The sequence below is a fragment of the Rhopilema esculentum genome, chromosome 6 (genome assembly GCF_057945365.1).
Source record: "Rhopilema esculentum isolate cy_ngs chromosome 6, ASM5794536v1, whole genome shotgun sequence".
NCBI classification, from domain to species: Eukaryota; Metazoa; Cnidaria; class Scyphozoa; order Rhizostomeae; family Rhizostomatidae; genus Rhopilema; species Rhopilema esculentum.
Genome location: NC_142820.1, coordinates 543,664 through 570,250, shown reverse-complemented (window position 1 = coordinate 570,250; position 26,587 = coordinate 543,664). Strand labels below are relative to the sequence as shown.

At 36.0% G+C, this 26,587-nt stretch overlaps 2 protein-coding genes across 2 annotated transcripts; both read right to left on the bottom strand.

Annotated features, from left to right (window-relative positions):
- Nucleotides 1–400: 400 nt before the first annotated feature.
- On the bottom strand, nt 401–18,687 carry LOC135686181 (E3 ubiquitin-protein ligase UHRF1). Its single transcript, XM_089108981.1, has 25 exons — nt 18,594–18,687; nt 18,116–18,289; nt 16,989–17,147; nt 16,847–16,903; nt 15,627–15,745; nt 15,083–15,161; nt 13,271–13,360; nt 12,503–12,553; nt 11,526–11,592; nt 11,157–11,201; nt 10,826–10,899; nt 10,595–10,707; nt 10,057–10,090; nt 9,508–9,597; nt 8,996–9,103; nt 7,082–7,186; nt 6,591–6,697; nt 6,380–6,467; nt 5,617–5,691; nt 5,178–5,252; nt 4,734–4,796; nt 4,208–4,310; nt 3,726–3,868; nt 1,404–1,502; nt 401–725 (listed from the first exon to the last, which is right to left on the bottom strand). The coding sequence occupies exons 1-25, from the start codon at nt 18,669–18,671 to the stop codon at nt 585–587; spliced, it is 2,337 nt and encodes a 778-aa protein (XP_088965107.1). The 5' UTR covers nt 18,672–18,687; the 3' UTR covers nt 401–584.
- Nucleotides 18,688–21,595: 2,908 nt separating this feature from the next.
- On the bottom strand, nt 21,596–26,560 carry LOC135686463 (uncharacterized). The gene has a single exon (XM_065202692.2). It carries the CDS (start codon nt 23,674–23,676, stop codon nt 21,742–21,744), a length of 1,935 nt encoding a protein of 644 aa, XP_065058764.1. The 5' UTR covers nt 23,677–26,560; the 3' UTR covers nt 21,596–21,741.
- Nucleotides 26,561–26,587: the final 27 nt, after the last annotated feature.

Below are 26,587 nucleotides of genomic sequence, written 5' to 3'. Positions count from 1 at the left end.
GCTCAGTGTCATTTTGTTTCAAGAACAAACTATTAAAACAAACTAGGCTTAATTTGTATTGACAATATCTTTGGATTTGGTCTAAAAGAGAACAAGATGATTCTGAAGAGAGAATGAAGTCTTTTTACGTTGGCGGGAATTTCGTTATTATTTTGTTGCCCAGAGAAGACTTCATTTTGGGCGTTCTGTGGATGATTTTGGTCATGTGACTGCAGTTATTCGGCACAGTGTAAACGGGAGGGCAAAGTGGACAAAATTTGTGCGGCACAGTGTAAACGCAAATCAATCCGAACAAGTTTTATGCGGATAAATTTCATCCGACACGGTGTAAACGGGGTCTTAAAAACTCGAATTAATTCTACTCTAGTTGAATTCCAGCAGAAACAGCTACAAAAGCCCCTTTTTAAGTATCTTTTTGCTGTTCTTTCAAATTCACCATTCAAATTTCAGTCAAATCAAATATCATCATTCAATTTTACAATCAATTTTCTAAAGATAAGAATTTCATTTTTCAAGAGCTACTGTGCTTTTTATCACAAAATTTGACCGATATCTCATTGCAAACATTTGCAATTGGATTCCATTCAGCGACCAGCCTCATACCCAGGGAAAAGCATTCGCAAAACCGCATCTAGTTCCGAATTGATATTGAGGTCCTTGCTGATATCATGTCTGCAAACGGGGCAAGTTTCCAGTCCTGCTTTGAACGCTCTCGATAAACATGCCTGGGAAGATAAAATTTGAAAATGCAAAGAGCTTTCGAACAACTCAATGCGTTTTCAAAAAATTCAAGTCCAAAACTGGTAGGTTTTTTGTGCTGAGTTATATGCAAAGAATTATGAGCAAAGAAGGCTGTAAAAGCTGTCCATTATCTATATGTAAAATCATCCTTTGCAATTGGCAAGTCAGTTCTAGCTGAACTTGACCAACGTCTTGCAACTTAGCTACGAGGCAACTGAAGCAAGCCTAGCGGCAATGTTTCTGTTTTTTAACACCCAACATAAGCCCCAGTTTAGGATATGGAACACTCCATGCACATAAAAATTCGGCGAAGCTACAATCTTGGAGAGAGCCGTTTAGACAAACCCCTAAACACATGCCCGGCAGCATTCATGTAAAGTCCAGACTCTACCCCCTTCCCCTATTCAAGGTTGGGGTGCACGCAATTTAATAACAGACATGTCAACATTTAGTTGCGGGGGAAGGGTGAAAAATCTCAACATGATCTGTCCAAGATGATAACTACATTATTACCATTCTGTTTGTGAAAAAAATTTGCATTGATCATACTTATACCTATTTTAATGAAAATATTCAAATTGGAAAAATGGAAAACAGTGGAGAACTAGCTGAACGGACAGAGGAGAATTAATCACATCAAAGAAGAGCTGCAATGTGCGTACCTTGCAAGTATTGTGCACGCATTTTGTTGTGACTGGCGCAAAAACAACTTCCTGACAGCATATACACATGAAGCTATCTTTGACTGACTCCAAGAAAGCCTAAGAAAATGGTATCACAAATCAAAATCTACTGAAAGATGAATCACAAACCCCCTTAGACAGTGGCGAAGCCAAAGGTCCTGCTGGTCCTGCTGAGCAGGACAAAGAATTTCCAAAGATAAGATTTACTGTAAACAATAAAAAATTTCTTCTTTGCAAAAAGGAAGTTTCAAATTCTAACTGATAAACAGTCCCCAGTTCCGCCAGCTGATACAGGCATCCCGTGCTAATCTCAAGGTCCTGTTCTTTTCTACGGCAACCCTGTATTTTGGTCCTGCTCATAACTATGATACCCTATGTTTGGTCCTGCTTCACAATGGGCTTTTGTGAATTTAGTCCTGCTTCACAATAGTCTAGAACAAAGAGCAGTCCTGCTCAATCTCGGGAGCAGGACCTCGTCGAAATGATCATCATAACATTTCGTAAGCAGTTGTGATTTGATTGGTCGAGGGTTCACCTACGTAGGTCAAAGAGCATTGTTTTGAAAACCTTTGGTCCTGCTATTTCTGAAAGCAGGACTGCAAGAATTGCCCTGTGCATTCTCGTTCTGCTATGAGACACTAGCAAGGAGGCCAGTTCAAGTATTATGGCGAGGCGATGTGAATGTGGATTTCCTGCTTGCTTTGGCAATACCAATGATATTATTATTGACAACAAAACTTGCCTCAGTTGAGCTGCATAAATTTTATTTGTAACAAGACAGAGTCCAAAGTTCGCGAGAAAGAAATGGCAAACAACAAGGATTGGCTGTTTTAGGCTCTCTGATTTCGGCCTTCGTACGATCTTTTGAGGCACGGAATATCATGATGGCCTAAATAAGATTTTCATAGACTTGGACAAGGACGATGAAAGCATAATTGAATTTATTGTTGTGTGATTGAAAGTTTGGAATTGGAGAATAAACCAATTTCAGCGGAATTTGCTTTTTTCCACCTAAATTGTTTTCTCGTCTAATGGTTTGGCTAATAAAGTTGTTTTCATTGATAACGCGACACATTATTCAATTGTACCTCTCTTTATCAGCTGCAGAATAATTGTTCTGCAGAATATGTGAACCTGCCCCTACAGACTTTAAACTCTGTTGTTTATTAAAATTATTTTAATAGAGTATCTAGATTGGTAAGGTTTATAAGACCAAAATCTGAAATACCACAAATATATAATATGCAACTTCAAATGCCACCCCTACCCCCTTTTATCGTCAAATTTAGTTATCACCAATTTGAACTTTTACTTCAGCTGTAGAGGCTTACTACAATTTAACATAGATTTTTTTGAAAAGTAAGCACCCTAAAGCACGTCTTTAAGTATGGGTTTATTTTTCAAAAGATAGACATTGATTTAAAATTTGCTTTTTACTGAATTTAAGAAAAAATTCATCTGCAAAAAAGAATTTTTGTCCATGGGCGTTTCCTATTGAATAAGGGCGTCGCCCTGTCCATATAGCAGGACCAACAATTTTTGGCTAGCTTCGCCACTGCCCTTAGAAAAGCTAAACTGAGGTATTTTGATTGAAATACAACTTGGGCCTTTAGTAGCCGTTGGTATAATTTTGTCCTTTGGAGAAGTGATTGAAGTCCTTTAGAGAGCTGAATTGGGTTCGTTGATATCACTTCAAGGATGTCTTTGGTTCTATCACCTTTTAGAAATCATGAGATTAAACAGATGAGAAAAAACCGCAATTATCAAGCAAGTGACTCCCAGTGGAGAGAAACCCTAAATTTTCCATTCAACTAAAATCATCTCAGGTAAATAAAGCGAGTCTGTGGGCAGGCTAGCATGTGACATATTATGGGAACGATGGAACAATCAATCATTTTACTGAAAGATAATCATGTCTGCGGATGAAGGCATCTGTGCTCTCGATCGACATGCAACAATCCAGTGTCTTTTCGGACTTAACTAACTCATACAATAACAATACAGTATCACAATTCTTTGTCTTATTGGTTTGCGACGACAAAATGAAGTCAGAACGAGCCCCAAGACTTCCAAGAAGCCTGGCAGTCAGCTGTAGCACTGTCAGACATTCAACAACATTAATAATCAGTTCTACCAAACACTACGATCATTGATCGATCATTCAGCATCACATCTCATCTCCGTTCAGGAGGACCAATCATATCTATCTGGCCTAAAACTTTATAACTGAATTGCTAATACAATAACTTTTGAAATAAGCTATTGTTCAAGTGATATTGTTAATAGAAGCACAGAACCAACCTGGTAATTTACAAGACCACTCGTCAGTTCATTCCAAGTCTTTTTATTCAGCATGTCTTTTTCGACACTTGACAGAACTTCATCCGGCAGGCTGTACACGTTTTTCGACTTCTTCTGGGGCGTTTCGGAAGTAGCGTCTTTCTCTAAAAAGAAATAAACCACTGCTAAGAAATTTCCGATTATTGTAGAAAACCCCTTTTTACATAGTTGAGAGTACTCTTTGAAAATCTTTTACAAAAATTTGACCAGACCATCTCAACCAAGAGCACCGTTTTCTTGTAAGAAGCCCATTGCACCAATTCTAAAATTTTTGTAAAAGTTTATGCATCTAGCTAATAGGCTTATTCTTTTAAAGGTTAACCCCGAATATGCGGGAAAAGAAAACAAAAAATTCAAGAATAAACCCACCTTGTCAAAATTCCCTTAAATATTGTCTTCATTTCTTACCCAAATATTTCGAAGTAAAATCACGTCCTAGTTACCTCTTTTCCTTTTGTGATTAGAATTCTCTTTGGCTGGAGTTTTGCTATTTTTTGCTTTTTCAGCTTCTTTCTTCTCTTGAGCTTCTAGATAGCCTTCTGGGTACTGAAAAATGAAATATTCAACGGTATTTAATTAAAATGATTCAACTAATAATTTAATATTGGTTGTTTTAAGAAGCAACAAATTTTTAAAAAACATATTTAAGCTTTTCACCTGAGACTCTTTAGATTATTAAATGTCAAAACATCGATCGAGACTCTAGGGTAGAAATATATACCTAGTTGCGGATCAAAATAGGCCAATCAAAAACGCGAGCACATGACCGTAATGGTGAATCGTCAAATTATAGTTAAAAAAATTGGCTATTTCACTGAGAGGGACAAACAACGAACTAAACGATTTCCCGCTTCTTGGGCAGCTCACGTGCACTACCATCACTCTTTTTATTTGCAGATTGAGAAACAATTATAAATTTGATAAAAGAATCGTCCAGTTTTAAAGAAGCGTATTTGCAAACATCCTTACCTGGACAGTTAAACCAAGATCCTTGATTAATTTCTTTCCTTTTTCGGACCACGGGGGTGGTGTCTAAAACAATGAGCGAAGAGCGTCAATGTAATTAATGTGCTTGTATAAGTTAGTAGCTTCTTGAAATGCCCTTCCTGGTCTGCAGAAAATGAGCACGTATGGTTATGGAGCACTTGGTTTGGAAGCCCGGCTGTGTGCAGCTAACGGCCGTACGATTAACTCACAGAGAAATCTCGCGAACAGAAAACACTCTACAGAGTAGGCCTAATGCGACATGTGACGTGGAAGCATGGTGAAAGGAATTAACAGGCACGGGCAATCAATAATAAAAGCAGCAATAAAAACAGAAAAGAACAGAATGAAAAGACGCCTTGTGTATGAAAATTACGCGTTCTTGTATCAACTAATTGTGAACTAAGATTGCGATTCTTTAAAACTCACAGGGTCATCTCTTCGCAAAAGATATCTCCATACAACGAAACCAGATTTCCCTTTCTCAGGCCAGTATTTTACGATCTGAAACACCAATTTATCACAAAATGAAAAAATATAGTTCGAAATATGATGTAGAGTTAAGAAGCAAGCATAGATATGAAAATGGCTAAGATATTCGTCAAAAAAGCAAAAAACGAAAACTGGCAAAAAGGAGAAATTATTCAAATAAAGGCCAGAATATTGCATAGCATGAGACAAATGATTTTAGTTCTCCTGGCGCCGTAATATCTGTCGTTTACACGCAGTCCAGACCCATCAATCTTGATTGAGCTGGTTCCTCTTGCATCGAGTCAAAAGGTTCTTCTCACATTTCCTTCCTACAGCGACACTGTAAAGCTCGTAAAATACTGTCATTAAAAGGGCAAATTAAAAAATGATTGGCTACCTTATAGATACCATCATACCGAACCCCTTCCTCTGGTGCAAATTTGGAATGTTTTCTAAACTTTGAGCTTCGAAGCTGGTAGCATAAAGAATAAAACAAACTCTTTAATAACAAGAATCAAGATTAAGTATATCACTATGTGATCTTTATTATTATATGATCAATATAAACGCACTAAACTGTATTTTAAGATATATAAGTTTTATTGGTACAAAAGTTTCATAAGAGAATTTTTAAAGGTTTGATGTTACGTTAGTTAGAGAAAATAATAAGCAGACTGAGGTTTCCTAAAGGCGATAATAACTTTGTTTTGCACCCCCTATCGCTAGCCTGTGAACTTCTTTTAGCAGTACAGGTTTGAGGGACCAAAAACCATTTTTACCCCTGTTTCTAAAGCAGCTAGAAAGTTTTCGTGAGATGTTTGATACTATATCGGATAGGGGGGAAGGTGAGAAATAGAGAGAAATAGAGTTGGAGGGGAAAGACGAACTTGAACAATTTCAAAGCCCGGTCATGTCAGAAATATACTGAAAAGAGGCGGCACCTGGAGAGGGTTATAGGGGCTACGGAATAGGTATCGACAATGTCGGGGGAAAACCCTCTTGAGTTTGGCCAAAAGAGAGTTATATCAAGACGTGTCGATATTACAGCAATTCCAGCACACCCCCCTTCCTCTGCCAGGGCAGTCAGCCCTTTCGTTGGATAATTTTTGGTGCCACCCCTGCTGTTCGAGTTACCAGAGTATGACAAGTACAGTATTTACCACTCTCACTGGTTTTCCTTCTTTCCAGTTCTCAGCTTCCCCGCCATTTTTATCATCTATTTTCGCGTTACAGTTCTTGGCCAGCGCCCTAAAACAAATGTTGTCAGGTTGAAAACACACAAAAGGAACAGCAAACAACGATTTTCTATTTCTACTGATTTCTATTTCTATTTCTATTTTCTATTGACATTGGTGCTGAATTTGAACAAACCTGTTCATTTTGGTAAGTTTTTGGTCACAAGATTGCTCAGCTGTTCGTTTGTTTCCAGAAAGATCTCTTCCACCGCTTCCGGTGTAGAAGAATTCTTCTCCCTTGTCCTACAGAGAAGATAAATTTGCTTCGTTAATAATTTTGAAAACAGAAACAATTTAAAGTAGCAGTAAATTAAAAAAAAATTAAGTATCAGACATAGCGAATACTTGAAGGTTCACGTGCACTGTCAAACTTTATATTCTTAATAGATAAAGTTTCCGCTATTTTAAGAAAAATATCAAAATAACATCTCAATAGCTTCTCAAAAAAGAAAGATTTCTCATAAGCCCGGTTTCTTTAAGGCTTCTCTCTGTAACTATATTAGATAATACCGCGACTTCAGATAGGTGGGATTATTGCATGAGCAGAATGATGAGAGAGGGCAGGGTAATTCAATAATAGGGAAGCACTGGAAAGGTAGAGGAAAACGGGAAAACAATTAGGCTCACCAAATCATCCTCGTAGCCACCGGCTAGAACAATAGAGTATGCTCCTTCAGTCTCCCTTCCGTGTATGCCACTTACATGAGGACGATGGACACCAGCCTCACTTGCCTGGAATCAACAAGAAAAGATTCAAAAAGGGCGCTTGTCAGGCCCAAATAAAGGGAGAAGTGAAACAAAAGTAGCAGGAAGACAGAACTGGATAAAGGCAGTTGAAAGGGTGAACGGTAAACTCACATTAACAAATTAAAAACTAAAAAAGTGGTGAAATCTATCGCAATATTATCGCAATGTTATCGTAATATTATCGCAATGTTATCGCAATGTTATAGAGCAGAAAGAGGAGAAGCGGTAAAAAAGACAGAGGAAGAGCGGGACAGAGGCTAAAACAAATTCAGGGGGGTTTAATTAGACAGAAGGTTAAGGGGAAAGAGGCGTGAAGGGGAAGAAGGAGAAGAAAGGATATGATGAAAAAGCATAAGAAAAGACAAGAGACAGACGGAGAACAAGGAGCGGAATAAAGATAAAAAAGGAATTGGAGAGAAAGATAAGACGTTGTGAAAAGGGAAGGGAGGGGAAAGGCCAAAATAAGAATGAATAGGGAATCTGGAGAAAAGGGGGCGAATTGTATAATGCAAAAGTAATGCAAAGGTCGATGAAAAGGAAAGGGGAGGGTATTGGGGTAAAAGCAACTGAAATTAATGAGGCAATCTGATCTTCTTCTTCAGGTATCTGATCTGGACTTGCAGACATCGACGATCATTCTTCTAGTCCGTTCACTCTTATTTTATGTCCTAAGAATTTCAACGGTCTTTCTCTGATGGTGTTGAGTAGTGATCTCTTGTATTTAGCCATTCGCATTACTACTTCGGTGGTTTTTCTCTCTGTCCATGAGACCCTAAGATTTTCGGATATACCACATCTCCAACGGATATACCAAGATTCCCTACCATAGAGAAAGACGGACTAGATATAAGTCCTCAGGGTACGGATTTTCGTGTAGAGGCTTATATTCCTGTTTGTGAACAGCACTTCATATTGTTAAATGTGGACTTGGACATACCCATTCTCTTCTTGATTGCGGTGTCGCTCTTCCCATCTGGTGTAGTAGTCTGGTCGAGGTATTTGAAATTTTTCTCTTGTCTAATAATCTCTCCTTTGCATGAAATCTTGCAGGTTGGTATAGCGGCCTTTTTGGAAATTACCATGCACTTCTTTGCGTTGAGATGTAGTACTTTCTTTTCATTTCTTCTGCCACTGTATTCAATATTCTTTGCAACTTTAATGAAAAGGTCTGTATTCACTACAGTCATTATAGACTCTAATTGCTGCTTGCTGTTCCCAGTATAGGTTTCTGAGGACTCAAAGATCTTACCCCAATATATTTAGCTCTGACAATAGGTCAAACAAATCTGAGTGTCGTATTTTGTCAAAGGCCTTCGAGTAACCTATGAAGCAGAGATACAGGTCTTTCCTTACTTCTATGGATCTTTCCATGATAGTCTTCAAGGCAAATATTGCATTTCTTGTACCTTTCTTCGTCATGAATCCAAATTGGGTGGCCGATATTTCTGGTAGTATAGTAATAAAGGAACTGGAGCGGAAAAGCGGGGAAGGTATGAGGTTAAGAAGAAACAAAAAAAGAAAGATGTAGAAAAGCGTAAACTGCTGGAAACAAAAGATGGAGCCAGGGTAGAAACTGAAAAGAAAGGGAGGAACAAAGAAGGAAACTGAAATGGACTAAGTGGTTTCTTACGATGGCACATTGAAGGAAGAAAAAACGTAACATGGAAAAAAGTGGAAGCATGAAAAAAAGAGTAGAAAAAGGGGAATGGACCAAATTAAGACTTTGGAAAAGAAATTTGTATTGGTAAAGCTAGCTAAAAACCGCAAACAAGAAGAGGTTAGTGCAATTACTACCTGAACCCTGAACCTCCAAGCTGAGCCTACAGGAACGCCAGGGACGGGTCCGAAATGATTTGATGGTACTAGGGTGCAAATCTTCGTTCTTCCAACACAGGCCATTCCCTTTGGAAAACAAAGGAAACTAACTCAATATTTACATGTAACAACTGACACGAGATAAAAGCTTGCTGCAAAAGGCAACTCTGTGAGATTTGAAAGCCTATAAAACCAGGTAATTTATAAACAGAGTTTGAGCAAAAGAAAAGTGAACGACATCTATCTCTTGCAAGCATATTTAAGCACAAGAATGAAGTCGACAGAAAATGGTAAGCATGAGTGGTGTGCAGCAGGTCTAGATACCATTTAAATATAACCTCAAGTTTCTAAAAAAATCGTCAATTTATACTTTTACAAAGATTTGTGAATATGGAGCCTAATTATACCGGTCAATTTCATCTATATCTGAATAAGAAATATAAAATAAATCAATTAATTGCTGCTGAAACAATAAAGACAAGAAAAAATACCTTTCCCCAATCTCGCTGGGAATTTCCAGAGGTGGAAGCCATTTTCTGTTTCCTTTTGCTTGATTTTAGCTTATCACCAACCTGAACAATCTGGGAATACAAACATTTAAACAAACTTTGTAAAAGTATGGTTACAAATTTACAGCAAAAAGGAAACCCGTCACACTTGATCAGATGTCATGCTTGCACTCTGATTACATTTTCAGGCAGGCTTGAGCTAACTTTAATTATGAAATCAGCATTGTCCTCATGGGCTCAGCCCTTTCTCTGGATAGCGTGAAAAAGAAAACAGCACAGTCTTCTTATTAGCCAACTCTTCATATTTACTAAGAAGAGCCTGATGCTTAAAAGTTCAAATTTTTAGACCATAAAAGCATTACGAGATCAAAAGGATATTAAGGAATAACTCTCAAAATAAACACCCCTGGACCCCCCTTTTTTACTATTTAATAATCAAATCATAATAAATATTTCAAATCATAATAAATATTTCAAATCATAAGAAATATTTCAAATCATGTATTGACTATAAAAATAAGTTACACTTACTTCTGTTGGATCATTTCTACACTCAGGACAGTACCTGAAAATTAAATGCAAATATTATAGCTTCAAAATAATCTCTTTACAATGATCAAACGTACACAGAACATCTATTTCCTTTTCTAGATTCCAAGATTCAATATTGCTTTTCATAACAAAAGAGAAACATATAGTTATATATTATGTTAAAAAATATTACGTAAGAAACCAAAAGTTATAAATTATGTGTTAAAAATAAACCAAAGTCACCAACATTCTCTGAATGTTCTTGGATTAAATAAAACAATAACAAAGGGCCTTACACACCAGCTTTAGAAAACAGCAGCATTGTGAGGGGGCAAAAGGGCGCTTTGCAGTATTTTGAAGTATGTGGTAAGGAAAATCTATTGGAGGAAGGCCCCAGACCCTTTGTGGGTCTGTACCTGCCTCTAAAAGCAACTGCTTGGAAAGCATTTTTTTAACAAAAGCTATGTACTTAAAAAACCCAAAAAGCAACAAAGATTTTGTAAAAGTAGGAAGATTTAAACATTAATCCCATAGCTACCATTCGTCTTCGTCTGGAATACTCTCTAGTGGTGGATTTAAGCAGTCTAGGTGATATGCCATTTCACACTCATCACAGATGATCTGTCTTTCAGGTTGATGCTTTCCTCCACACTTGACAAAATAACATTAGAATAACTGAGGATAGTCAGAATAGAAAGAGGGACTAATTCTGCAGTGTGATCAAACAATTATCAAAGTATCACTAAAAATGTCAATGCTGTTGACTTACCACACAACAAGAGCACTCTTTGCAGCTCTTTGTTGGGTCATCTTTGCAGTGGCTACAGTCTGGTTTGACTTTCCCTGAAGGCATAATTAAAATATATACTAACTGAAAAGTGAAAATCAAAAGGAATAAAACGATGATAAGTCTAAAATCTTAATGGCTATGGAAAAAATTTTGCTCATACACAACAAGAATGTTATCGCTATCTCATTTTTCCAAGTGAGAACTTTAAAGCTTAAAATGGAATCAAAATTTCAATACATGTTTGGGTAGAAAAAAATTGCATACAATAGTGAAACACTTCCTAAATTTTGACATAATAGAAGCAACTTACTTTTTTCAATATTTTCGTCATTGGCATTGGAAATATTTACATCACCTGAGGAAGGAGACATGCAAGATTTCAATTGTTTTAGCCTGCTTTACAAATTTACATTATTGTAGTATATATCTATAATTATAACATGAATAAAAATTGACATTAAATTTTAAGGTGGAAACAAAGCATAATGAACTGTTTAATAAATAATGGTTTGATTAGTGCTTGAATGCTTGAAGCAACATGTTTCTGCTTATAACATTAAAACATTCCCTTTATAATCTTTATGTTATCTCTATTAAAGTCTTTTGATCTTAAAAATGTTTATATCATCTTTTAGACAAGACCAGCATTGATACAAAACTTTGATGAAATTTGTCATACCTGATTTCTCTATTTTGAAAATCTCATCAACAAAAATGATCCTACACTCTTCTGAGACATCACCATTCTTTCTATAATCAAACATTTGTTTTCAAAAAGTACTTTGGAAAATTTCATTATAAGAAATGAGTTAGATTAATTGAAACATCTGATTACTGACACCTTCATTTTGACAGAAACCTTTTGCAACATACTTGAAAAGTATATAGCTTTAGCAGGCCTTTTGTTTGCCGTGACTGATCAATTAACCTTTCAGCATTGTTGATTTTAGATCATGGCGAGGCTTTATCTGAAATGTACATGATGGTGTGTGTTGTTTAACTTTGCCTGGAATGATCACTAGCAACAAGGAAATCACAAGGGCCCTGACCCATTTGCATTTTGTTACTTAGGAAAGGACCTGCTGTAGAGATCTTAATGTGATGACATGTAAATGGATTGGTAACAAGATAAATGAAAAGCTGCTTGAGTAAAAAGGGGGATTATTTTTATGATAAAAAATATCTAACTTATTAGCAACAGATCTATGGTTCACATAATTTGTTGTTGGTAGAAATGATTGACCCACCAAGAACAGAAAAGAAAAGATATTCCTTTTCTATTCAGATAATAAAATTAACAAGAGCCTTGACAGGTAACACATAGCTTTAGTGCCACAGGGAACAGAAAAATATGACTAACTTTTACTCATTACATGAAAAAATAGGAAACTTCTTTTAACCAAGAATATTGACCCACCAAGAACAGAAAAGAGAAGATAATCCTTTTCTATTCAGATAATAACATTAACAAGAGCCTTGACAGGTAACACAAAGCTTTAGTGCCACAGGGAACAGAAAAATATGACTAACTTTTACTCATTACATGAAAAAATAGGAAACTTCTTTTAATCAAGAATAGTTTTACAGGTAGGGTTGTTGTGGTAATTTTGGTAAATATGTAAATAGAAAACTCATGATCAAGAAGGCTTTTTATACTTGCCCTAGAAGAATTTTTCCATACAATATATTTGCTTGTCTTTTATTTTCCTGTAAAAGAAAATTTCATACATAGAGCATTGCAAATAAAAAAATTGCTTTGACAAAACACAAAAAATAGACAAATATAATCATAATAGATCAAAATATCACTCTTGGTATTCTTATTAAAAAAGAGAACTTCTTGTGATAAAACACGCTGATTATTCAGGATTCAGCACTTCATTGATTTTATAAAAGTGGAATGCTGATTACACTATTCGGTGTAGCCTAAGTACATATGAACAAAGCAAAGCAGCTTTGATTTTTTGCTTGATATTCTCAATGTAACACCCAAACTGTTTGTTGTTGTTGACAATCCACAGGCATTCCTTCCAAATACTGGGTTGTTCCTGCCTGTTAATGGACATTATATGCAAGTACTAAAGCATCCAACTAACAATCTGTCATAAAATTTTCGATGCTGTGATTTGTCTATCAACCTCATGCATAGCATGCTGGACAATAACAACTATTTATAATAAGCATCTTAAATTGATTGTAACAAGTCAGTGGGGATGGGCTCAGCTTGGTACAGGTGAATCAAGGTTGGTACTTATTGATTCAGGTTAGTGCAAAAGGACTCAAGTTTGAGTGAGTTGATGATCTGATAGTGCAAGACTATTTTTGTGTTTTTTGTGCTCTTTCTGTAACTATAATTTTATTTTGTGATTTTTATCAAAATATAGAAGACACATTAGCGTTAATTAAAAAAATGATCAAAGATACCTTTCTGGTCACAACAACATCATACCAAAATCCACGTTCTTTTGGCTCATCTGAGTTATAATTTGCCATTACTTTGTCACCAACTGTGATCTAAGAAAAAATTATTATGATCATTAGCATTAAGAAAATTCAGTTTCATAATGTGAGCAATATTTTCATCTCATTAATCTAGAGTAGTTATTGTTTTCTCTTAGGCATATTCTTTGTTCATGTATTTGTTGTGACTGTGTCTTGATGATAACTAAATTTAAGGCCTTTAGGCTTAGGTATGACAATGGGTCTACTTTTCTGATAAAAAAAGAAATTTCCAGAGGATTGAACATACATCACCTTGTCATGATCTCATCATTTTCATGGTACCTTACCCCTAAACATATTCATATATTTTCATAGGTACGTAAATAAATATATAATTTATTTGTAAATATGTAAATATTTATTGTATAGTATATCAACATCTCCTGAAGAGCGAGTTATTCATAAAGCAGGCTTGTAAAGATTAAACATGTGGTTTGATTTTTTTCAACTCTAAGCTGTATAATTTATTTGTATATATTAATTAGAATTGCCTTGTGCAACTGACACCAAGCACTGTTAAGTCTGAATAGACAACACAATCTGAAAAATATATAAATATTTATAAATAATATTTGGTAAATTATGTCCCATCACCTATCATCATCCTAGAATGTTTTTCATTCATGTTTTGTAATAAAATAATTTTGATCAATATAATCCTCTAATCTTTAAAGATTTTTTAGCTAGTTGATTAAAAATAAACATTTTTAATTGAATAAGTTTTTATTACTCTATAAGTACCCAACTTAAGCCTATGGTTCGTATTCCTGGGCCAGAAATAATCACCAGTTATAGCAGTGGCAAACACCTGGGGGGTGGGGGGGGGAGGGGGCAATTGCTTTACAATACTTTGGAGAACAATGTTCTTTTGTTCTAAAAAATGGGAAAATGTGATGTCATCTTATAAAAACAGTAGGCTTGCCCCCCCCCCAATATTTGTTCAAGTGTCAACCCTTGCCTTACAGGGACTACAGTCCCTTCTCAAAAGTGTTGTTCTAATGGAACAGTTGTGACAGTGCCTGGTCAAGTTAATGAAAACAAAAAGAAAAATACATTGCTAACATTTATAGAATGACAATAGGCATCACTTCATAACTTCACTCACTTATAAAACCAAATGCTTACTATAATAATTCTAACCCCTGTAAAACTGACAAACAAAGCTCCTTTGCAAACACTCAGCGACAATTCTTTTGTCCCCAAAGAAACTTTTTTGACCTGCCTGTTGACCACTTTTTCTCCAGTAAACTGCTTTATTACATAAGTTTCAATAAGCTGTAGACATTATGAAGCCTATATATTTTGCAGATTCATCTTATGAATGACATGAAAGGCTTAAAATTGTCCCCACTTGCCCTGCATACTCCATATTTTGTGTTTTTAACATTTATCAAAAAATTATTTTTCTTTCTTTTGAAAAAAAAATTTGCTAGTAACTTTTCTCAGAACAAATTTCTCACTATGTATTTGCTGATTTAGCTTATTTCAAGGACCTTTTGCTCTATTTTGACTTACTGTGATAATACTTTTTTACTTACAAGGCATAAATAAGAATGAGGCCAATAATTTTAATCAACTTTTAGAAGGGGAGTGTACATCCGCTAAGTTAAAAAGAAACTTAAGAACGGTTTTCACAAAAAAGAGTACTATGTTATCAAACAAAATCAGATTTGGTTGCAAAAAGTACCAGAAAAGTAATCTCAATATACTTAAGGGCATTTAGATCAACTTTACCTCATCCCACTTAAGAATCATTCGTGCTCTTGGTCTGACTTCTGATTCCTTGAGTTTCAGAACTTCATTTTCATCATAACTTGCAAAGAATAAAAATATGTCCAATAACATGATTTTTGCTGACTACCAAAGCATTTCTGTTGTATTATTTAAACCCAGCTTAAAAACTTGCACATGCTTGCATCTACACTTGACTTTTTGCACATGCACCTGACCAACAATATCAATCAAATCACATACATTACACTTTAGCAATATAACTGTGAGCTTTGTTTATTGCAGCTCAAATGCCTTCATTGACAAGTGGAATCTGATAGAGTGCTGTTGTGCAAAACAATTTGTAGTCAAATTCAAAGTCTACAAACATCTTTGCCTGTGTACTTAGCCTGGACTTGTCTTGGTACAGCCATAGGTTAGGAATAGGTTATTTTTGGTTTATCTTGGTTCATGTTAGGCTAAATGACACAAAACATGACCCCCTTTAAAATTGATGACAAGTCTCTATAATGAAAATAAGAATAAATCATATTAACAGTGTTCTTACCCTTCAAACTGTGCATGGTAGCATAATTTACTATCTATATCATCTTGTGTTACTTTGACTATAACTGCCTCAAACCAAGCACCCATTGTAGGATCCATTGCATCTACTTTGTCATGAACCTAAAAATCAGAGTAATGCTGTTATGAAAATATAATTTTTTGGTAAAACATTACACCTGTTTAAGTCCTAGTAATAGGCTTCCCACATGCCTGAAACTCCAGAGCCTGCATTTGCACATCCAACACCATGTTTGACTGGCCTTTTCTTTTCCTCTTTTTTTAATTTCTCGTTAATTTTCTTTATCCTAATTTTTAATTTTTTTTGTGTTATCTTGATAGCATTTCCCAAGAGCATAATTACGTTTAAAAACATGTATTATTTTTGTTAAATTATTTTGTTTTCTAAAAACTTAGGGGCCATTCTTAAAGGATGTCCTACAAAAAGTATTTTCGGACCCTCCCCCCCTTTGTCTAAAATTTTCCATTCTCAGAACCCTCTATCCCTCCCTCGGACCACCACCCATATCATACTGAAAGCTATTCAACCATGTATATGTAAAAAGAAAGTAAAAAGCTATTCTTGGCTCTAATCAGAAACTGACTTGACACACAATTTTTAATTTTCTAACAGGTTTTTGTATGATGATATATCAAACACAGCATTAGATATATAACCAACAAAAATTGTGTTTCTGCAGATGGCTGCTTCATAAAGGTGGCATTATCCACAACAAGAGCTATGTCGCCCACTGCTACTTCATATTTCTCATTTGCTGCCTGTAACACTCCTCAGTGCCAACTTTTTGTGGCCAGTTATCTTGAGATGCATTATTGCCAGCTCTAGCAAGGTGAAAATTTGCTGGCAATGCACAAAATGGCACTGGTATCTGCTGCCACCTTATTCTGCAAGCTTTTCTGCAAAGATGGACAGAACAAACACCCTATCCCCCTATGTCCGAAATTATTCAGATTCATCAAACCCCCTACCCTTTCAGCTCAGAGGTCCCTTGTAAATGACCTTAAAAAACCCCATACACTTTTTCCAACTGTGATATATTTTCACAAGTTGGTACATATTGTATTTAAAATTTTAAGGTCCATTTTTTATAGATCACACAACATCCCACGCCTTAACTTTTCAAGGAATATTATTACCAGGACACCAGCAAATTTATGACTGATGTACAAATGCAAGAACAAACAAATTTAAAATGAAATTACCTTGAACTGTGAAGCAAGTGCACCATTATTCTTGTCATCTGCTTCATTTACTTTCACCTGGAACATTAGAAAAAGGAATATGAAGAAACAAGTTCATGTTTTTAAAGAAAAAGACAATCAACAAAATTTGGTAAACAAATACCTGTAGGTCTTCTTTACAGACAATATTGTTGTTTTCCTTCTTTTTAGGTGACTTCTTATTTTTGTCTTTGGGGCTACAGACTTCCTCAATTCGGAACATAACTTGTATAAGTGCATTCAAGCCAACATTGTAATCAAACAGCGTGTGACCATTTTCCAACTAGAAATAAAATTTAAATTGATAGTTAAAGAAAAATGAAAAGCCTCACATGCCGCTCACATGAAAAGCCAACCTGACAGCAGTGTAAATAAAAAGAACGCCCATAATGGCTGGGACCATGACATGAAAAGTCACATGTTTCTGAAAACCCCTGCAGAGTTTCTTGCTTTAGCTGGACACATTACCTTTAAAGGTTTTGCAATACTACACAATATCAATTGTTCTGTCCTTGAAATGTTCTGTTGTGCCAAACTTGTCCAAGCTTAGAAGTATTTTATCGAAGGCATGATGGGCGATCTGACAATAACAAAGCCATGAGGAATTATATTGTTTGCTGAGGGATTATCATATATTTTTAGCTGAAAAGAGATGTTTAATTTGATCAAGTTATTTATCACTTAATGGGATTTTGATTTTTATACTGCACTCTTATTTGATGATAGATTTAAGGCTTTTTGCTCCTTGCAAATGCATGCTTTTATCTTTGCACAAACCCTCTAACCAGAAAAAATGCAGTCACAAGGTTTCCTCTCAAATATTTTGACAATTAAAAAGGACTATAAAGTGGACAAATGGCAATCCTGGAGAATTGTACTTCCAATTTTTTTTTCAAAAATAAACATAAAAAAATTCCCCCAAAGCTCTAGCAGAACAAAAACTCCAAATAAAGATGCAGTTTATTTGAAAAAAAGATCGAACAAGAGCAATGATTGAACTTCTTTAGGGTTTATTCGCAGTTTTCTAGCTAAGTTAATGAGATGGGTTCCCAGTCTCCTGTTTTCTTAATACAAACACTATTGCAAGTGCTAAAAGATATCATTATATTATGATCTTAGGCCAAGAGTATGAATAAGAAATAAGAAACCAAAGTGCGCTTATGTAAGCAAAATCAACCAAGCCAAGACAAGCTGTCAATGTGAACACAGCCTAACATATGATTGTACAGCAAGTCCTTGTCCCATACATACCTGTTTTCCACTGAAGAAAAGCCGCTGCCTTTCAGCACTAACACCAAACTCTCCAGCGATCTTTGCTTTTAAATCTTCAATTAAGGTCAATTTGCTAATTTTATCTATTTGGGTAGATTTCTTGCCATCCATAGTCCTTACTTGGATCCACATTTTGGAAGATAAGTTTGTTATCTATGAAAGCAATTTTGTAAATGTATCAAATGAAAAAATCAAATACAATACAATATTATCAAGCAACATAACGGCCCGTAATCATATGGCAAATCACAGAACTTATTGGCTAAACCTGATCAAACACATCTAAGTTCCAAAGGCAAGGGCCAGGGCCTAAACCATGTGGAACTCCACATTTAGAAATTATCTGCCTGCACTGTATACGTTGAGATTCAGATTATGTTTTGATTTATGGCTGTAAAATATTGCATTTCATGTTTGAAAAAAATTGTTTGCAATGTGCTATTCAAAGATTACTCACAGTTTCCTTGCAATCATCAAATTTATAGTGATCTACAACACACCATTGACTGAAATTTGGCGCGAACGAAACACGCATGCGCACGTACTGAAATCATAGGGGGCGTGGGAGGCGTGACGTTTGTTGGAAAACCACACAGTCCACTTGTAATTTTTGTTTTCTTAAGACCTTTAGCCTGTGCTCCAGACCCTTAACTCTTCCTTCAGGTTAAGGGTCTGGAGCACAGGCTAAAGACCTTATATGCGAATTTTATATTTGAGGACTTTTGGGATTTTAAATGTAAAAATCTTGTCTTCGTAAATGTAAAATTCACAGCCTGGAGCGGACCCACCCACTAAAAGGCCCTGTCACCGTTGCACTTGCACCGCTTTGTCTTCTTTTTGAAGGGGGTTAAGTTGAAGCAATTAACTTATTTTGAACAGGTAAAGGTGAATTTCCGGATAAGAAGCTTTAAATTTTAGAATCAGTAATCAGTATTGATTAAGCCTACAGTTTTGAAAAAGATCATACCCTATATTGATCAGAAAAAATGAGAGAGGGAATTTTTTAAGAAACTACGAGTACCGTATTTCCTCTAAATAACGCCGCGGCATTTGTTACAAAATCCAACTTTTTGATGCGGTATTTAGCAGAGGGCTGCGTTTAATGCAAAATGAAAAGTGTGTGTTAAATCAGAAATGACAAGAAAAATGGGATAAAAAAGAAAAAACAGACTTTTATAATGTCTTCTTTTCCTAAAAACACGTACTAGAGTTTGTAAGAAAATGTTTTAAAATTCGCAAAAGATGTGTTCACGTTGAGGAAAATTCAAGGAATGTCACTGTCTCCGTCAGAGTCATCGTCCCAATAATTTTCATAGCTTTCGAAGTGTATAAACTATTCGTTACTTGGTCGGTCTTCTAATAAACACCGCTGCCTAAGAATGGGCGGCGTTTGTCAGAGGGCGGCGTTCATTAGAGGAAATACAGTAGTTGACATAATGAGAAATTAAGAATCTTCAGCATTCTATATAAAACTAATCTGCAGCAAATAGCTTAAAAATGGACAAAGCGAAAAAGGAGAAGAATTACTGTTAATTGACTTGAAAGAATGTTCATTTTTATCATTATTATATTTATTCAAGATCTAATACTGGTGATGTTTTTATGTTCCTTCACTTCTTGCGAAAATATTAAATGTTCATATTCCGTTAATCCAAATTTAGAGATTTAGTGCTTTTATGCTAAAGACTAATTGTTTGAAGTAAAATGCTGGTAATTTTACAGAAACTAGAAATCTGGAATTAGGCTTTTTCCAAATATCAATATATTAGGTACAATAGAATTAAAGGTAGAACGAAAAAATTCCTCTGGTAAAGTTAGAATTTTCATCCTTCCACGACCGCCAACATTAGCCACTTGTTTTTGTACCCCCCCCCCCCCTCATGCGTAAATTTGTAAGACATAGAAAAAAATTACGATCGATGCAGTCAGGTCCACTCACTGCAATGCACGTTTGCAAGTTTAGTGTGAATGTGCGATTCTGTCGAAGTGAAGTAAATAAGTGATTTCCAAAATCAATTTTCAATATCGGTACCAATTTTATGCACCAACATGGCCATCGGTAGGGTGGGAAGTGGTGGGCGTGCGAAACCCCCATTGAACAACTTCTTCTCCAATTTTCAGACTTATCAACAAATGAAGGACCAGTCATCCACTTTCCTTGGTAAACGGGACTTAAGCACCACCTTGAGAACAATAGCTTGCGACGGCCCTGTGCATCAAATCATAGTGACATCCAATTACATTTTCGAGGGGATGCTTCCAATTAAATATTCACGATGTTCACTTAATTGAGAGCAAATAGGGGCAAGCTTCAGTGCCCTGTTTTTACTTTCAGGAAACGCATGACCTTAACATTTTAGCTCCAAGTGCTTTCATTTTTTCTTTATTCTTTCAAACCATATTTCTTCTTTAAGCGCACAGGGCCTTTTCATTACCTTACTAAGGATACTTCAGTAACATTTATGCGAGAACCTTATACAAGGGGGTACTTATTTGAGGTTACATGCTTATCAAACTTTAAAAAATAAAAACTTGAAATTTTTTTAAAACTGAACAAAACAAACCTCTCAATGCCAAAACAAACCAATTCGAATGTCCCAAAATTTAAAGAAGCAAGTTTCTTCTATGTTAGGTCATAATTATTGACATCTCCTTCCAATATCGTTATTTCTGTTATTTTGCTTATGTGTCAGAGTAAGTCACAATTTGAAATGAATTTTCAATGGATCATATTCTTGGGTAATGTGAGCTTTAAAGTATTTGGGGGCACTTAATCATGCTGGGGTACTTTTTGGAGGTGGTGTTTATTGGAGGAAATAGGGTAGAAAGTTCGTTCCAATGAACAGTGAGTATATTAACATTTAAAAATCATGGAAACCATATAACTTAACTGGAAATGGTTTTCAGCATATTGTACTTAAAAGTCCATTATCTTAAAGAGATCAATTAACATCATACCAAAATAAAATATGTTAAACTTGCTTTGCATAAATTCTTTGGAAAAATGAACTTCTTACAATAAAATTGCAGGTGTTTTCTTTCAATGTTGGTTGTATCTGGAGAGATGAAATCTGCCAAGCTCTAGACTTGTTTACAATTAAAATATAGAATTGAATTGAATAAACAGAGCAACTGCCAAACAAGAACCACCAGAATAACACAATTACAAAGGTTCTAATCCAAATAAATTAGCATTGGGTGATTTTGATTGTCTTAAAGTCCAATTTTTGTTCAATGACAATGATCATAAACTCATCTGATAACAATGGTCATAAACTCGGCTCAAAAAAAGAGGGCAATGGAATGGAAATTAACAAAAGCAATAAAAATTAACAAAAACAAACCAAGGATAGGGATCCAATCACAAATTTCCTTAGGTGCTTTAAGTTTGATTGCAAAAAGACATTTTTCAGTCTTCATGTTTTATGAACAGCTGACAAGTAAAAGATTACTAGCACATTAAATAAGTTGTTCAATTCAGAAAAAGTTTTTATTTGCTTCAACTGTATTGTATTCAGGTTAATACACCCAAAGAAAAATATCTGGTCTTTATACATATAAAATAACAAGCAGTACTGGCAGTCTTTGATGAAGAAAGTCCTTGTCTATGTTTTTACTTGATTGTTGTCTGCTTCAGATTCTGTCTTTAAAGCAACCTCATTCTCAGCACCTGGAAGTTGTTCAGCTCCTTTTTCTGGCTGCACATTGGCCTCAACAGCAAATCCTTCAACAGCCTGTAACAACTGCAAAAGATTTGCAGCCTGCAGTCCCTCCATATGTCTTTCAGTAACTTTATTGTTTTGGTCTAACTCCACTAAGACAATACCGCCTACCTGATTGTCTGCCAAGTCTTGTATACTGTTTGCAGCCATGCAATTTTCACCTAATACAGAACTGCCATCTGCTGCCTGAACAACTGCATAAGTGACAGCATCTTGATTTGCTGTGCCTTCTGTACTAATGGCAGCAGCATGACTTGCTTGAAGTGATTGAAGATGTTCCAGAGTAACAGTATTCTGGGAAACAACAAATTTGACAAATGGATGGTTTTCAGCTGACTGTAAGTCAATAATGTCTCCTTGAATGGCATCAAGTTGGCTATTTTCACTTGATGGAGGAATATTATCAACCACCATATCTGCACTAACAGAGTTTTCTGCAATTTGACCTTCAGCATCATTGTGATCTGCTTTGCATTTGATCTCAACTTCATCTCCTGATTGAAATTCCTGTTTTACATCCTCTTCTTCTTCATCTCCTGTATCCTCTACCTGCATAGCAGCTATAACATCCTCTCCTAGAATCTCCCCATGCTCTTCTAGATGCTTTACATAACTCTTATAAAGTCTAAAGTCTTTGTTGCATTTTTCACAAGTGAGAGATTTCTGATGAACTCGCTGATGTCTTGTTAAGCTGGAAAGGTATCCAAATGCTTTTGAGCAGACTTCACATCTGAAGCCTTTTCCTACTGTATGAAGCTTTTCATGTCGTTTCAAGCTTGAAACATATTCAAAACAACGTTGGCAATGGGAACATGGGTAAATTTCTTTACCTGAATGGGTCTTCAAATGCCTCTTTAAACTTGTTGCATACATGAAGGCTTTTGTGCACTCTGTACATGTGTAGGCTTTTCCTGTTGTTTCTTCAGAATGCAGTTTAAGGTGTCTCTTTAAGCTTGAATTATATTGAAATGTCTTTGAGCAGGCCAAGCATTGATAAACAATGGGAGAATCACCTTCCTTGTGCTTCAGCATGTGTCGCTTTTTGCTGGAAACGTGTGTAAACCTCTTGCCACATTCTTCACAAGCGTAATTGGCAAGTCTCATAGATGCAAGATTGCTATCTGCTTCACTTTCCATTTCATCTTCTTCAAATTCCTTCTTTGTAATTTCATCAGCAGTTGGAAGCACAACAATGTCAAAACTTGGTTTGTCAGTAGCATCAGTGACATTCTCTGCCCTTACTTGCCTTGTTTCTGTAAATTTGGTTAAATCAGTCTCATCCTGTAAAGCGCCGATAGCATCTTCATCGGTAATGGCTTCATCAATGGCGACGTCTCTTTGTTCTTCTGTTTCGGTCCCATGTTCAACAACTTTAGCTCCATATGCCGAAGAATTTTCAACATAAATTGTACTGTTCTTTTTTGAAATCTCCCCACTTAAATCCCCGGGTACCTGAGCTACCGTTTGACTACTTTTAACAACACTCGCACTGGACAGTATATCCGACTGCTGTAGGCCTTCGCTGTTGATGGCGCCATTGTCCTTTTCGGCCTTAATCGTTTGCTCCGCTCCATGCTCTGCCGCTAAAGCAACTTTTATCAACTCGATGTTTTCGTCCAAAACGTGTTCTTCCTGCTCATAACCATCGTCTTGTGATCCTTGAGCTTGTATCCTCACTTCGCTGGCTTTATCCTTCTCAACTTCACATTCAATTGCCCCGCTTCCAACAACAACGACAACACCATCCTCCATTTTGTCTATAGGCGGGTCATCCACTTGCATCGGTACATCCACACTTTTGGGCATTTCTGCATCCATTTGTCCAAAGAAAAAGTGAAATTAAACAACAATCTGGAAATTTATTAAAGAAAAAAGTTTGCTATTTGTTCTAAAGTCGAGTTATTTCTCAAAAAAGCTTCAAAACACCGCCATATTTGCCATCAAGCAACCGCAACCACAAAGCTTTTGGACAAACAACAACTACGCGCATGCCTTCACGTCACGTGATAACCTACCAGTCAATCAAACTCTAGGACCACTGCCACATGGTTGAGTGGTACCATCCAATTTTTGATGTTTAATACAGAATGAGATAAGACTTTCACCGCTTTCCAAGCCCCCCACTTTTACCAAGAATCTCTCAGCTTTGCCGATCGATAGCCTTGATCCTGCAACAGGGACAGATTTTGCGGGGGATATAGGGTGTGCGACACCCCCCCCCCAATATTTCTGTTTCCTTCGGTAAATTTATAATTTTTTGGTAGTCAGTAGGAACAAAGTAACGCTTTCTTACCTTCTTTACTTTTAAGTTAAAAACCGAATGTTAAATTTGTTTCCAGTGGGCGTTTCCATCATCCAGCAATGACCCGAAGGGTGTGGGATCAAAATCCAATTAGTGTCTAATATACCCCCCAATCGTTGTTACTTAAATCCGTCTCTGTCCCGGCTGAGACTTGGGTGATCATCTGATTTATTTAATAAATATAGAACACGAAAAAAGCTTTTAGGCTGATGGATATATGGAAAACCCGGGAGAGAGGTAACTTCCACGGTGGTAAGGGATGTGCCATTTTCTGGGGTATTTTGGTAAAATCAAACATGGTCATAAATTTTGGCATTGAATTTTAGCATGACCTTAAATTGTGGGGAATCGTTTTTAAAAGAAATGTAATATGTTTTGATTTACTTGATTGTGTTGTTGGATTTTTGCATTGAAATAAATTTAAGGGAATACATTCCATATTGTATCTAAATTTTGGGGTAGGGTTTTTGGAAAACTTATAAATTTTAGGGCATGTTTTCATATTTTAAAATGACACACTCCTGCCCTCAGCCTACTGAAGTTATCCCTGGGATGGAAAAGTCTCAAAAAGAGCTATCGAGCCACATTTCTTGTTGCTAGATTTTGCATGCCACTGGACACCACTGTTGGTTAAGTCTTACGCTTTATGCTAAGTCTTACAAAATTTTTGTGATTTTAAAGTCTTACAAGGAACGCTGAAAATCTTACGCCTTTTTCTTCATTTGCAATATTTTTTTTAACTTGTTTGTTTTAAAAAGTATGAAATTAAAGAGAACGTGCAGTTAACAGACGTGTTAATCAGCATATTCAGAAAAAATATTGAAATTTGAATATGAAGGACATTGCAATTTTGTAAAAATATGTTCTATATGAAGGAAGTTTGATTGGTTTGTCATTACGTAGTGTAAGGCAGCCAATCTTGAGCTTAAAGATTTAGAAGATGCTCGGAAAGAAGAATCTGGCCATCCAAGCCCAACTAATCCACATTGATCAACTAAATAGGGGGCATGATCATTGCGCTGTACATTACTATGGTAATTGAGTTGAAGTACCAATGCATCTTTCTGCCGCTTTTATATAATTATATCAAGATGAGGATCTATAGAAAATATAAGCTATGATCCTAAAACCGTCTTATTATTTTCATTGCTTTTATTTCCTTATTCTCTTTTATCAACTCAACACGTTTCAAAAGATTTTGCAAACTGTACAGGCTTTTCATAAAGTTAGCAATAAACTAACGATAGTTTTGATTCGGTTTCCAGTCTCATCTAGGCAGTAAATTGCCTATCCAAAAAATTCATAATTGCTCTTGATACATTGGTTAATGCATAGGCGTAGACTTGCATTTTTTTCAGGGGGGCTCATTATGACAATTCCTAATGGCAGCTGCTGATGTCACAGGATAGAAAGTGGATTAGCTAAGGGCTTGAAGGCGATTTTTCCTTGAATTTTTCATTAACGCAATTATCTAATGCAACAAATCTTATGCGTCAAACCAATAATATAACAAACTAATCTAAAAATTGGTAAAGCATTTCCTTATTTTCCAGGGTTTTCGTCAGGAGGGGCTGAAGCCCCAGAGCCCCCCCCCTGAGTTTACGCCTATGGGTTAATGTGTTGTAGCATGGATGTAGTCACTTCTTCAACTCTTCATTTAGCTTAAGATGGTATACAATCAATCTTCATATAATACAAACGTTTTCAAGGTCGCTGCAACAATAGACACAGCAGAATGGCTGGCATCCTGTGCTTTTCTGTCTCTATGTAAATTGTCAGCATATCTATGTTGAGCGCTTCAGCATATCTTGGCTTACACTGTGTTTCAAGTGTTATTCCATGGTAAGGGCTGTTTTGATTAAAACTCAGGCTGCAGAACATGCAAGTGAATTTTCCAGTAGTTGCATTGATGGATCTTATTCTTAGAGTCATCGTCATTTCGTTATACATTGCAAATCGAAGTGAGACAAAACTTGCTTGCTTTTCCTTGATAGGCGAAGATTTGTACGAGCGATATGTCAAGATACCACAGATTCGAAATAACTACGGATTCCATATTTTGAAATAATAAATTTTAGGAATGATTTGCCTGTATAAATATGTGAAAACATTATCGAAAATGAAACGCTGAGGAAAAAGGAGAAATTTTCTTTTCGATCCGTGTTGACAGAGATATACGATTAACAGGAAAGAGGCTTCTTATAACTGGCTTTCTTATGAAAAATGAGTGTCATGCAGCGGGAGAAAATGAAGAAATTAAAGAAACCTGCTGTGTTACTTAATGAAAATTACTTTCCAATCTTACTTCATAAAACAGTAGACGTAGACCGACTGGTAGAGAGCTGAAGTGTCTCGGTACTTATCACTTTAAACGGTACTTTTCAAAAGAGAAATAATTTGTAATGTAACAAAAAACTGCAGCATATG